The following is a 14,795-nucleotide window of genomic DNA, read 5'->3' as shown; positions in this document are numbered from 1 at the left end:
TGGCGTTTTCGATTTGCGACTCGACCCGACTCGGGGTCGCATCACGGACGTGGAATACATACATAGATATGTATGTATTCCACGTCCGTGATGCGACCCCGAGTCGGGTCGAGTCGCAAATCGAAAACGCCATTAATCTAATCGGTCGATTAACCTTCAGGATGTCAATTGCCGAACATGAGAGAAGCCTGATCAGGCTATATTGTGTAATACGTAATTTATAATACGTAATTACGTGATTTACGTCTTGTGCAGTGCATCCACGGAAAGCAGTTACATATTTCTGTGACTTTCGAATATTTGCGTTTGAAGTATGTGACATTCAGATTTTGAAAGACTGCATTGTTGACCTGTACATCTTCCATTAAAATTATACGCAGTTATTGGAAGCAGATAGCAGAGATCATTTTACGGTATTCAAGGTAAGATTTTTTATCATTTTAACAAGTATCAACGTCATTGTTATATGTACATAACTTTACAATAAGTCTGACGAAATATTGCTCGCGAGTAATTCTTTCTCTCTCTTTCATTCGAAAATAAGGTAGAAGAAAGAGAAAAAGGGGAAAGCTCGTAAGCAGCACACTTCATCCTGCTTTGTAATGAAAATAAACTCCTCGTTTTGCATGGTGAGGCCATTCTAACTTTTTACTTCTAACTTTTGGGCACTTGTTTATTTTCACCTTTTCTTTATCGCATTCTTCATAAATACTTTTTATCTGCTGTATGATGGTTTTTTATTCCAAGACGTAACAATGTTTTTTGTATTTGTTGATCAAGTCACTATTTTTTTAAGTAAAAAGAAAATTTGTATCATATATGAAAATATATATAGAACAGTATGACATTTTCAATTTGGGAACAAGGAAATATATATTATTAGAGCCAATGCTGGATAAGAATCAAACTCAGTGACAATATCTAGTATTCAAACAAGGATATATAGAAATGCCTATGTCGGTCTGCAGAAAATCTGCGGCGGTTCTTAGTGCCTAATAATTATTTGTGTGAATTTATATACGAAACATAGCTCACGCGAACTGCGCGCCGCATATTTGTCGGTCTTAAAACACAGTCCTTACATGAAGCCGGAACGTAATATCAGAAATTAAATTGACAAGCCATTTAATATTTTTAATGCTAACTAGCATCTATATCCCCCCTTCCCTCGTAAAACTGTAAAGAAATTTTATAGAGAAAAATAATACCTCAGCCAGGATTCTAATATTCAATTCTATGCTGTGTCTTGACAATGAAATTTCTTTTTTCATATTAATATATAAAGTTAGTATCACAGTTTTGTTCACAAGCTCTAAATATTATGACAAAAATTTATTAATTTTGCTTTACTACGGTATATTTATCGCGTGTATAAAGTATATAAATTAAAAAATTGTAATACTTTGGGCTGTAATAATAAATATTTTTGTAATAATAAATATTTCCCAGGTGCAGAATGTGATACAGTCTTGTATTATCATAAAACTAAAAAAAGGGGTTTTATGAGCAGTTATTTTTGTCATATTTAAATTGTTATTGTAGTCGACTAATTAATTTTTGTAATATTTTTTGTGCGGTATCTTAAAGAGCTATTTTTTATCTTTATAAAGCGACTTTTCTTTATTTACGTACAATTTTTTTTGCCGGGTTGTGAAAGTTTTATTGCAAAATTTAATTTAAAAAAAAATCTAAAAATTATGTTTTAAGGAAAAATGATAAAAAAATTATATATAAGTACAGGTTCAAAAAAATGAATTTTGCAATAACTTGTTTAAACAAATTATTTAAACAAATAATTTATAACAATTTGTTTCAACAAATTAATTTTGCAAATCTGATGGCAGATTCGAAATCAGTCACCTCAAAAACCCTTAAAAATATAAACAGCTTATGTGAGCACTAGTCCAGTTCCTTGTGTACATTACAGGATTTACTTTAAAAAGTTTTCTTCTTAAAACTTTTACAGTTCAACGAAAAAAATAAACGCAAATAAAGAACGCTATATAAAAATAAAAGATAGCTCTTTAAGATACCGCAAAGAAAATATTGAAGAGATTAATTATTCGGCTACAGTAACGGCTTAATATTGCAAAAATCGCTGTTTTTAGCTCATAAAATCACATTTTTCTAAAAAAAAAAACGTGATAGACAATTTTTGCGGGCGGATTTGAATTCAACAAATAAAAATACTTCGAAAACCATTGCAACATCTCAAACATCTTTCAGGCCCATCATATTGGCAGGCCTACGTAATTTATAAAGTTCACAGCTTCTTTACTTTATAACAAAAATTAAATTTTTTTATAACTATTGCGAAAAAAAGATTAGAAGAAAGAAGATTTTAGGCAAATAAAAAATACTTTATTTTGGATTTTACATGAAATAAATTTCAATCAATTTAGAACGATGTTTATCGTAATCATGTTCTTGCGAATTTTAGAGATCTCTACAAATTTATTTAAAATTTAATGAAATATATACGTTTTGGTCTGTTAAACCGTAGCTGTCTACTCCGAGTTAATTACGCAAATTAGTTATTATTATGAATTATGGTACAATAAATTAATATCATTATCTTATTAATTTTGAAACAAAAGTATTAATTTATTTCTTGTTTAATTTGATGGTATTGCAACGAAATATATATCTAAATATATATCTTTATTTTAATAATTTTTCGATATCTTTTGTGTATCATATTAATATCTTTATTTTAGTAATTTTTCAATATCTTTTGTGTATCATATTAATGGCTTTTCAAGAGTAATAATACATCTCTTGTGTCCCTTGTAGGGATTACTGATTGTGAACCATCGTGTTCGAATCAGCTTTGCAACGCTGGAATATTTGAACAAGAAGTCATTGGCAGTGCTGGTGTTAGTCACGAAAATACAATACCACAATCTGCACAATGCGTGCAAGAGAATATCTCATTTGAAGATCAAGAATGGGTAATGGTATTTGATGAAAACACATCGGATGCAGGAAGCGTCACTGGGAGTGTTGATGACATTGAAGAAAATGAAGATAATTTAGACGTGCGAAATGAAGAATTTCATACACGCACAGGTAGTGCAATAATGTTTCCGGCGGCGGGTTTAAGTGTAGATGATGTTGTCTCGATGGTAGCTGGGTACTGTTTGCGATATCGTGCGTCAAATGAAGCGCGCAAATCCATAATGGAACTTCTTCGTATATGTGCTGGACCAGCTTTTCGTAATATTAATATATCAAATCATAGATTCGCGAAGGAAATTGACCCACCGGATAATATAATAACTTATCATTATTATTGCACTAATTGTTACAGCAAATTATATTCCACAACAAAGAAACATTTTGACGCGAATCAAATATTGTGCGAGTTTTGCAATCATAAACACAATATAAGTTTGTCAAGCACAAATATGTTTTTATCTATAGATTTACGGTACCAATTAGATTTACTTATGCAAGATAAAAATGTTCAGAATGCTTTGATTGAAAAAATTAATGCTTGACGCGTTACACAGGAAAGTAGAGATATTAGTGATATAAGCGACGGAGAATTATATTGTAAATTGATTATGGACTATCCCACTTCTTTAACATGCAATATTAATACTGATGGAGCGCCGTTATTTCATAAGTCAAAACGAAGTTTTTGGCCTCTTCAACTCATTTTCAATGATTTACCGCCAACAATGCGATTTAAATATGTATTGACGGTAGGTATCATGATTGTTGAACATGAGCCGACTCCTCAACTTATGAATACATACATTACGGAGTTTATTAAACAAATCAATCGATTATGTGAAGACGGTGTTGATCTTGGCATAACGGTTGATAATGTTCGTACCTCATATACGCCAACTGTTTTATGTTGTTCAATGGACTCCGTAGCTCGACCAGTAGTTCAAAATAGAATACAATATAATGGATATTTTGGATGTAGCTACTGTTATCATCCCGGGCTATATATTTCTGCTATGCGTTATCCTTTCAAGTACCAAGAATCCGAGTTAAGAACTCATAAAACTCATTTATATGATACGCAAGTATCGGCTAAAACTGGATTACAAAGTCGAGGAGTGAAGGGAGATTCGGTACTTGCATCATTATCAAATTTTGATATGGTGTGGGGTTTTCCACTTGATTGCATGCATACAGTCATTTTAGGCGTAACAAAACACGTATGGGATTTATTCACAAAAATTCTAAGTCGCGATGCAAGGAAAATCATTAACGAAAGATTATGTAGAATTCAACCTCCTCGCGATTTGCGGAAGTTGCCGCAACCAATGACTAATTATAGTAATTTTAAAGCAAAAGACTGGAAGTCATGGTTGTTATATTACTCTATACCTGTTTGTATGGATTTAGTGCCAAAGAAAAATCTCGAACATTACGTACTATTTGTCAAAAGCATGTATATTTTACAAAAGACCTCAATCTCGCATTCTGAACTGGATCAGTGCGAAGTAGATCTTTTGAAGTTTGTAGCAGATTTTGAAAATTTGTATGGGACGATTGCAATGCGATATAATGTTTATTCTATTCTCCATTGCGTTCAAGCTGTTAGAAAATCAGGACCTCTTTGGGCGACATCGGCTTTCCCGTATGAAAGTAACATTTTTGTTTTGAAGCAACTAGTCAATGGGCCAAAGGGTGTAGAGCAACAAATGGCCAAAAAATCATTGCAAGTTATGTCATATCGAGTAGGCGTAGCTACAAATTCCTTATCGAATAATGTAAAAATTTATTGTGATAAATTATTTGGTGGCAATCGATCAACTGTAAACGTAGAAGTTACAGAGGGTGTAACTTTTTTTGGATCGGGCAAATATTTTGCAGATGCATGCACAGCTGGAGGCCTAAAATATGAGAAATGTGTGTATAATGGCCAATTATTCCAAATTAAAAATTATACGCGGTCCAAAAGATGGAATAATAGTATTATTCAGCTAAAATCAAAGAAAATTGCACAAATTTTAGAAATAATCAGTTTTCCCGATACTGGATGTTATTTCAATGTCAGCGAATTGCCTTTAGAGAAGGTAATTCTTGGAGAAATTGAGATACCACATATGTGGAAGATAAGATCGCTAACAACAAGTAATCAATTTTTAGTGTCGATAGTCGAGGTTGCTTCAAAGATGGTTCTAGTAGACATTGGAGAACAAATGTATGTTTGTTCAATGCCTAATGTATTCGAGGCTGATTAATTAAAACCTTTTACTTTTAAAAATTATCTTTAATCGATAATTTTATGTAAAATTGATAATGTAATTTATTGTAAGAATGTGTATTATAATTAGTACTTAATATTATTTTAAAAAACACTATGTCTTATATGACTTTATGTGCTTGTTACTCGGAGTATCCAGATAGCACAGAGAATCGAAAAAGAATTCTTTTTGCATCTAAAAAAGAATTCAGAATTAGTGACATAAAAAAGAATTCTTTTTCGAATCTCTGTAGAGGGTAAATTAGAATATAATTCTCCTCATCGAGCTCACGCTGTACGCTGAAAAACGAAAAATAATATAATTTATTTTATTGTCAACTTAATTGTATAATAAAAATTGTCTAATATGATTTTTGTAAATAAAACGTTTTATTTTAATGTAACAATACCGACTGTTAAATATTTAAAAAATTTAATGTTTTACATTAGTCTGTTTATCCCAAAGTTACCAAAAATTAAACTGATACGGAACTTTTAAAATTACAATTAATTCATAAGAATGACTTTCAATTTTGTAAGTGATAGGGAATGACATATTCAATATATATTATAGATTCAAATAACGATGGGATAAAACTAGGAATTTAACGTATTATACTCGTTTTTCAATCTTAATTTGAAATAAAATGGAATTTGTTCTTTTGTAAATATCGCCGGAATTCAATGGAATTCGATATGTCGCAGCCCTTTTGCGAAATCAGCCTTTTTGCAAAAAGGCTAGCCTGTTTGCAAAAAGCCGCCTTTTTGCGAAAGCATTCATTAGTTCTCAATAAGACTGACACACTTTAGACTTTTTGCAAAAAGCCTAACTAGCACCAGCCTCATTGGTTAATGATGCACGTTCTGCAATGTGGCTAACAAGACGTCTAGCTTTTTTGCATACAGCCTAAAATCTCGTCCGATTGACGAAATATTGTTTTGGTAATTATACAGTTTAGGGGCCTCACCTCAAATATCGATGAAATTATGCTCAATCGACGCGTTTTTGCACGAAACGAAAGAATCTGGCAGAAAAAAGTGTCGCTCTGCCCCGCGACGCGAGATATTAAACATTAAAGTTGACAGGAATCAGGTTGTGTGTGTGTGTGTGTGTGTGTGTGTGTGTGTGTGTGTGTTACGCCCAAACACCGAAATCGCTCAGTGAGCGAAAAAAACATCCACAACGCGTTGTGGACGGTGCTGATCATCCAAATACCGAAATGAGATATTTTTTCGGTGTGTGGACGTTTTTATTATTCACAACGCGATGTGTGCATTTCAGAAACGTACACGACGCGTTCTGCATAACTTGCATGTACTTTAAGTTATAAAGCGAGGTCCACACTGCCTACCGGCGGAGGTGGGTAGTGACGCGCTTTAAAAGTATTTAAGTGTTTAAAATCACAACTTCTATAAAGCAGGGCATACACACGTGTGTGTATGTGTGTGCCCAGTACCTGCGTGGGCGGGGAAATTTTGCTCCCCTGCACCCCCCTCCCCATGCATGTACTTTATAATTTCGCTTTACAACTTAGCATGTACTTTAAGTTGTAAAGCGAGTTCCACGCTTTCAACCACGGGGGGGTGCGGGGGGGGCCGAAGGCACACACATACACACACGTGTGTATGCCCTGCTTTATAGAAGTTGTGATTTTCGTTAAAGCAGGGCACACACACTAAATACTTTTAAAGCGCGTCACTCACACACACACACGCGGGGGGGGGGTGCAAGGGGGGGCCTTTGGCCCCCCCCTCCCGCACCCACCTCAGCCGGTAGGCAGCGTGGACCTCGCTTTATAACTTAAAGTACATGCTAAATTGTAAAGCAAAATTATAAAGCACATGCATGGAGGGGTGCAGGGGGGCTTACATGCGTGAGCGCACGTGAGCGGGAGGGCTTTGTCAAACTAGTATAGCAAACGTAGCAGCGCCTTCGTCAATCAGACTAGGGATTTTAGGCTGTATGCAAAAAGGCTAGACGTCTTGTTAGCCACATTGCAGAACGTGCATCATTAACCAATGAGGCTGGTGCTAGTTAGGCTTTTTGCAAAAAGTCTAAAGTGTGTCAGTCTTATTGAGAACTAATGAATGCTTTCGCAAAAAGGCGGCTTTTTGCAAACAGGCTAGCCTTTTTGCAAAAAGGCTGATTTCGCAAAAAGCCTGCGACAGATATATACATATTGATTTCCAAATTTGGGATTCAATGGTATTTATTTTATTGTCGAAATAGTCGGAATTCAATGGAGTTCAACACGGACACTTTTCAATCCCTATCCTGGCATTCAATGGTATTCATTTTATTGTCAGAATAGACAGAATTCAATGGAATTCAATACGGAAATTTTTAATTCCTAGTTTGGCATTCAATGGTATTCATTTCGTTAACGGAATCAATGGTATTCAATGGAATTCATGACGAAACTTTCCAATCCCTAACCTGGCATTCAGTGGTATATTCATTTCGTTACGTTTTTGTGTCGGAATTGGATGGGATTCAAAAAAGACAAATTCTTTCCAAAATAAGGAATTCCATGATATTGAAACTATTTCAATCCCTTTTTTGGACAAAATGGAATTCGGAAAGTCCTTAATTGAATTCCTGGCAATCCCGTTTTAATTCTTTTCAATCTTTTTTCGTTTGCTGGGGTGCTGGCTCGCTGCCGTATATCAATCTAAAACTTATTCGTACTCTTTGTACTTTATGCACTTAAAATTATCTCAATCGACTATCCGTCGTATGTCGCACTAGAAAAAATAAAAATGACTCGAATCTCTAAACACAATTAAAACTTTCGAATATATAAAAACTCTAAATGTAAATTCGCGCAGGTACATTAATAAAAAGGGATATCTGTGTGACGTTACAGCTGAGTGTAGACGCCTTCCGCACTCTGGTCCTGCTGACCGGTTTCCTCCGGTTGCGGCTCCTGCCGCACCTCCTCCTCTGCTGCGAATATTTGGCTGCCGGGCGATGTTCTCTCCACGATTGTCGTGTTGCCCCTCGCCATTAATCTCCGGACCTCCTCGTCCGGTAGTTCTTCGAATTGCGGCGACCCGGTTGCGCCCTCGCCTGCCGTCGGGCCTCCCTGGGTCAAGATCTGCTGCTGTTCCGCTTCCTCGGGTTCTCCACTCGGCTGCACCTTATGCACTTTGGCCTCCCCGCTGTCGTGGGACATGTCAGGCGTCAGTCCGGTAGATTCCCGGCTCTTTGGGGAAATCGAGGGTAAAACCTGCGATTTCGAGGTATAGTGAAACCAAAAAAGGTAAGTTTAAAGAATAGTAAATAAAAAATAAATTAAAAGAAAAAAGATAAAATTAATGTGTTAAAAAAAGAAAAAAGAGAAAATTAATAATATTTAGATGAAATAAGTTTTAGTAACTTTTGGTAAAAATTCGGTCAAATAATTTCCGAGATCATAGCGAACAAAAAAGGCTGCAAACTCTGTCTCTTTATAATAATAGTATAGATAGTATATAGTATAAGTATATATAGTATAGATAAGAGTGTTTTAAGATTTAGAAATTAATAGAAATTATAAAAAAATAAAAAAAAAGACATTTATTGATTATTGCGATTTAAAAAAGGAAATAACGTATTTAGAAAGAAGATATTGAAAGAAAAAAGATAAAATTAATTTGTAAAAGAAAAGAGAAAAGAAAAAATTAATAACATTTAGATGAAATAAGTTTTAGTAAAAAAAAATAAATTAATAAAAATTAAAAAAATTAAAAAAAAGATATTTATTGATTTTTACGATTTAAAAAAGAAAATAACACACACACACACACACACACACACACACACACACATACACAAGAGGTGTAAATCCGATCAGGTAACCTCCACGTGGTACATCTTGGGTAATGCTAATGCCGACGGTATTGACACAAAATTGAGGTACGGCATATTATATGTAAAAATACTTTATTTTCGAAATATAAGTTTCTAATATTGAAAATTAAAAAATAGCAAAAGCTACACGTATGAGAACCATGCATATGAGGTCGCGAGCGAAGCCGCGGGGCATGCTAGTAGTTTATAAGCAAAAGTTGTTTGGCCTTTCATGATGGTTTCGATGGTCATATTAGTTAGGTCTGTTAATAACATATTTTAATTATTTATAATAATCATATTTGAAAAACTCTAATAAAGTAATTATTATTTCGACATGGTAATGTTCTTTAGACACTAAGGATTATGTTCTTATAATTGGTTTGCCTCTAATTAATTGATTTATATTTTATTTCGATTTTATTAATTCATCCAAATAGAACATACGTTTATTTCCGTTAGATCCATGAGTCAAACTGAATTTATATTGCATAAAGGGTTTTATAAAGCCTGTATTAGCAATGAATAGCAGTAAATAATTAACTTTATTGATTCTAGGGAATTTTAACAAGTAATTGTCCAAAGGTTTATAGTGTAATTCATGAAAATGGGGCTTAAGCTTGGAGAGGTGACTTAAGGCGGTCATTAGCTGCTTTATGAACGCGTACGTTATGTGTCAGCTGCTTGGTGTTGTGACAGTTTGGTTAAAGGGTGATATTATATTTATTATATTGTTTTCAGGTGCTGTGCAAGAAATTTTATGTGGCGGAAATTTGCGGCGGAAATACACCGTGCTCGTACCGTGGGACGTGACACTAGTGAGGGTGTTTCCGACAAGTAATCGGATTTCTAATCGGACCGAGCAGTGGTACTCAATCAGTTTATTTCGAAAAATCCCCTAGACTAATCGAATTGCATGTTTGCTGTCTCAGCAATCGGATTACTGCGTTGCATGCGTTGTGAGAAGCACGTGAGAAGCAAGTCGCAATTTTTCTCTGAAAATTGAGTTTATCAAAGCAGAGAAATAGGTACGTATTATTATTCTAACGATTAACATTTTATTTTCTTTAAAGTATATATTAAATAATAGAAATATACGTACATTTTACTGACAGAAATCCCGAAAAAACGAATTGCTCTTAACCTCACTACATTAATTGTTAATCTGTAATTTAATTAAAGAATATTTTTTCCTCAGCAGCTTAATTGAAGACTTACAAGTTCGTTGAAATGGATGCAAGTGAGGACAGATCCATTGAGCAGGACATTTTTGGTAGGTATATTATAAAACTGAAAAATTTTTTCGTGCTGGGAAGGTTAATTAAATATATATTTTTTGCTATTATGTTATTGTACACATGTTTAGAATGAAGAACATATATTATTATATTATTTCAATAAATATATTCTTTTACAGGAAACTGTAGATTTTAGCGGGCTGTTGACAGATATCAACAATTAAAATCTGTATCGAGACAAGTTAACGTATTCACTGTAAAATATCTCCTTCAAGGTAAATTCAAAATGTAATTCATATTGTTCCTCATCACTTGGATGTATCAAAAACCGCAATAATTTATTTACATTCTATTACATATCTATTGAAATTGTTGCTGAACATAGGGATCATACAAGGATGGACATATTTCTTTTATGGAATGTTTTCTTTAATAACGATGAGGACAATGAAGATAATTGGCAAATGCACCACATTAGACAACCGCATTTGAAAATTAGTAATTATTTTGAGAACATTGTTCTTTTCTATTCTGTCACAGGTGATGACAAGTTTGTATTATTTATTGTTTGAATTTCATACAGAATGCTATTTATGCCGAACATACGGAACAGTCATTACATACACATGCACACACACACACACACACACACTTTAAGAATAAATTCAATTTAAAAATCTTTAAAAAATTAAGATAAACATATGTTTTATTTGATCAATGTCTATATGTAGCTGTGATAAAGTTGCGCTATGTTATATTCTTTTCTCCTTTTAGAATTTAAATCACATTTTCGAATCAACAAAAATACTTTTGAGCAATTAACGCAAGATCTTGGGCCAAGTATAATTGAAAGAGACAATTCACCTAATTTGCCACCACATAAACAGATTGCTATAGCTCTTTGGATATTTGGCAATCAAGAAGTTTACAGGTTTAGTATATATATGTTTATTAACTTTAGCATAACAGCCTTAGGTTCTTCAATTCCTCCTCTTCTTTGATTCTCTTCTCCTTCCTCTTCTGTACAAATAACGCTTTCATATTTGTTCTTTCTTCCAAATACCTTCCTCTTTCTATCTTTCCTTTTCTCCATTTCATGTACATCCTCTTCACTTCTCTTTTCTTCCTAGTGCAGTTTCTGTCCCACCAGTCCTTAAAACCAATCTTCCTCTTTTTAATTGTTATGTCCTTTTTTATCATAGCCTCTTGAATTATCTTCTTAAGTTTGTTCCACTTCTCTTCAATTGACAACTCCTGATAAACATCCTCCCAGATAGCCTCTTCAGTTTTCTCTTTATAACTTTCAATAGCCTTCCTATCCCAGCATATTTTCCATCTTGATTCTTCATTCATATCTTTCTCTCTTTCTCCCTGTACATCTTGGTTCTTACCTAGCGCCCTATCTCTTTCGTCTAACATCGCGACTAAAGGCATGTGATCCGAGTCCACTCTCGCATCCACTTTAAATTCACTAATTCTATCATGTATTTCTTCGCACACAATCATATAATCTATTACGGAGCTACCCCTTGCACCTATAAATGTATATTCACCCTCCCAATCACCTTTTGTTGTACCATTCAGTAAATACCATCCCTTATTTTGAACCCATTCTACTAAATTCCTACCTCCATTACCTATTAATGTATCTTTACTTTTCCTTTCCCACCTTCCTTCCTCTTCCTCCCCGCCACCTAATTCTCCTGTTCTAATGTTAAAATCTCCTCCTATAATCACGGGTTCCCTATCTAATTATTCTATCCAGCTATCTAACGTCTCCTCCATCTTGTTCTAACCCTCCCTATTATACTGATATGATATTTGTTATTCCACCTTCCTCAATTATTTCGTTTACAGGTTTAGTAATAAAAACATTAATTTTTTTCGTGTAACACTTTTATTAGATGTAGGTTAATAAATAATAAATATATAGTAAAAGTAATTGATGATTACAATAACTTTCAATAAATATCATTTCCAAGTTATGTTATATTAGAATTATTTTTTTTTAGATCCGTTGCAGATCGTTTTGGAGTATCAAAAGATACCATATGGAGGTGTGTCTTTAACGTGGCATACGTATTAGAGCAACACGTTTTAAATTATATAAAATGGCCAGAGGTTCATGAAATATTATATATACAACAGGAATTTGCTGCCATGAACGGTTTTCCAGGTGTAGTGGGTGTCATTGATGGATGCCATATTCCGATTAGTGCCCCTATTGAATATTCAGACAGTTATATAAATAGAAAAGGATTTCATTCTATAGTATTACAAGGAATTTGTGATCATAGAATGAAATTTATCGATATTTTTGCGGGAATTTGTGGCAGTGTCCATGATGCCCGAGTTTGGCGGTTAAGTGATGTAAAACATGCGATAGACTATGATGTAGAAAGATATTTTCTACAGCATGGTCATTTGTTAGCTGATTCTGCATATCCGCTCTCATATAACATGCTCACCCCATATCGTGACAATGGTCACTTAAATCACATACAACGCAATTATAATACTAAGTTATCAAAAACTCGTGTCATAATTGAAAGAGCGTTTGGAATGTTAAAAGGGCGATTCCGAAAATTAAAATATGTATATATGTACAACACAGAAATGATACCATTACTGATACTTGCGTGTTGTGCCTTGCATAATATTTGTATTGAGAATGAGGATGAACCATTTGACATTGTCGAGGATAATGAATACAATAATAATAATAATGTATTTATAGAAGCCGAGGAAAAAAGAGAAATTATTGCGCAATTACTTTAATTATATATTTAATACATTTTGTGATACACATTTTCTTTCGTAACATAAATCAAATAAGAAATACTTATTGTAAATAAATAAAAATTTCTTTTTAATCTTATATTTAAAATTGACACATCAGTCTCTCCCTCTCTATCAATCTATCTATAAGATATTAAAAATAGAAAAAAAAATTGTATTACATGTGTGAAATGTTTAACAAAAATAAATATTAAGCTTAATAATATCACATGTCTTAAGTTTTTTATATATCACAATATTTTTCATCTTTTTTTGAGTTTTACAATAAGAGTATTATATTCCATAAGTCTATATATATTTATAAACTCAATAACAAAAAAAACATGTCTTTACAACACAAAAAAACAATTGTGATGAAAATTATAAACATCCTTTTATAAAGTAAAGTTATATTATGCAAATTGCACATTTTGTGAAAATTTTAGTAACTCCGATAATTTTAATATAGCATTGTAATGATTTGTACACATATGAAATTTTTTTCTTTCAAAAATTTGGAAATAAAATAACAGAATAATGTAAAAATGTTCAAAGAGAGTTAATCATTACAATAAATAAAAAAAAATACTTTTTAATTTAACACCGGTTAACCATAGATTCTATTCTCTCTCTCTCTCTCTCTCTCTCTCCTCTCTCTCTCTCTCTCTCCTCTCTCTCTCTCTCTCTCTCTCTCTCTCTCTCTCTCTCTCATCTCTCCGTCTCTCTCATCTCTCTCTCCTCTCTCTCGTCTCTCTCTCTCTCTCTCTCTCTCTCTCCCTCCTCCCTTACTATTAATTATCTTTTGCACATATTTTTCCAATAATGTCAGAATCTCTCTTGCATTTCTAAGTTCTTCTTATGATGTTCTTCTCTTTGTTTATACAATTTTTCCGTCAATGTGGATCCAGTGTGTTTTTCTCGTCTCCTCACATTGCGTGTGACGCCGTAAGAAGTATTTGGTACTGCAGAATCATTTTCATCGTTGCATTGCATGTTGTCTGTATGAGGAATTCTCATTCTAAATCCATGTGAACTGGAAGCAATTGATAGAGGCGATACTTCGGGCCTAGTATTCAGGAAATTCATCAATTATGTCGAAATATTCCCAAGTTTCTCGAGCTCGTCCAGTTTCATTATTCATGTCTCGTACATGCCTATATTTTTGTTTTAAATTCTTCCATTTTGTACAACATTGTTCGTCAGTGATGTTGTAGCCTCTTCTATGGAAACTGCTGGCTATGCACTTCCACACTTTCTTCTGCATATAATTCTTTTTATTTATTATCGATATATTGTCTCTAACTTCTTGTATTAATAATTTAGTGGTTTCTGCAGTCCACTGAAATCTAGAGTTTTCTGTGAAAAATATGGTTATTGAAATAATATAATGTTCCTCATTCTAAACATGTGTACAATAACATAATAGCAAAAAATATATATTTATTTAACCTTCCCAGCACGAAAAAATTTTTCAGTTTTATAATGTACCTACCAAAAATGTCCTGCTCAATGGATCTGTCCTCACTTGCATCCATTTCAACGAACTTGTAAGTCTTCAATTAAGCTGCTGAGGAAAAAATATTCTTTAATTAAATTACAGATTAACAATTAATGTAGTGAGGTTAAGAGCAATTCGTTTTTTCGGGATTTCTGTCAGTAAAATGTACGTATATTTCTATTATTTAATATATACTTTAAAAAAAATAAAATGTTAATCGTTAGAATAATAATACGTACC

The 14,795-nt window shown here is 33.3% G+C and overlaps 1 protein-coding gene and 1 long non-coding RNA gene across 6 annotated transcripts; both read left to right on the top strand.

Moving 5' to 3' along the window:
• LOC139786588 (uncharacterized) lies at nt 1-5,580 on the top strand. 2 transcript variants are annotated; one of them, XR_011722351.1, is made up of 3 exons: nt 1-70; nt 161-422; nt 2,794-5,580. It is a non-coding gene; the product is annotated as an uncharacterized lncRNA (long non-coding RNA). The 2 variants fall into 2 exon arrangements; XR_011722350.1 differs by lacking the exon at nt 1-70 and having other exon boundaries at nt 83-422.
• A 4,115-nt stretch (nt 5,581-9,695) lies between these two features.
• On the top strand, nt 9,696-13,157 carry LOC139786590 (putative nuclease HARBI1). Of its 4 annotated transcripts, none has more exons than XM_071725744.1 (6): nt 9,696-10,069; nt 10,240-10,314; nt 10,459-10,567; nt 10,665-10,777; nt 11,054-11,210; nt 12,292-13,157. In XM_071725744.1, coding segments are annotated over exons 3-6 (1,038 nt in total). In that variant the 5' UTR covers nt 9,696-10,069; nt 10,240-10,314; nt 10,459-10,565; the 3' UTR covers nt 13,058-13,157. The 4 variants fall into 4 exon arrangements, with proteins under 4 accessions (XP_071581845.1, XP_071581843.1, XP_071581844.1 ...); XM_071725742.1 differs by having other exon boundaries at nt 9,697-10,069; nt 10,243-10,314; nt 10,665-10,819; XM_071725743.1 differs by having other exon boundaries at nt 9,697-10,069; nt 10,459-10,554; nt 10,665-10,819.
• Nucleotides 13,158-14,795: the final 1,638 nt, after the last annotated feature.

Source organism: Temnothorax nylanderi, unplaced genomic scaffold (genome assembly GCF_030848795.1).
Source record: "Temnothorax nylanderi isolate EJ_2023f unplaced genomic scaffold, tnyl_v1.0 TNYL_tig1084_pilon, whole genome shotgun sequence".
NCBI lineage: Eukaryota > Metazoa > Arthropoda > Insecta > Hymenoptera > Formicidae > Temnothorax > Temnothorax nylanderi.
Note: the sequence above shows the minus strand (reverse complement) of the source record. Positions and strands in the feature narration are given on the sequence as shown.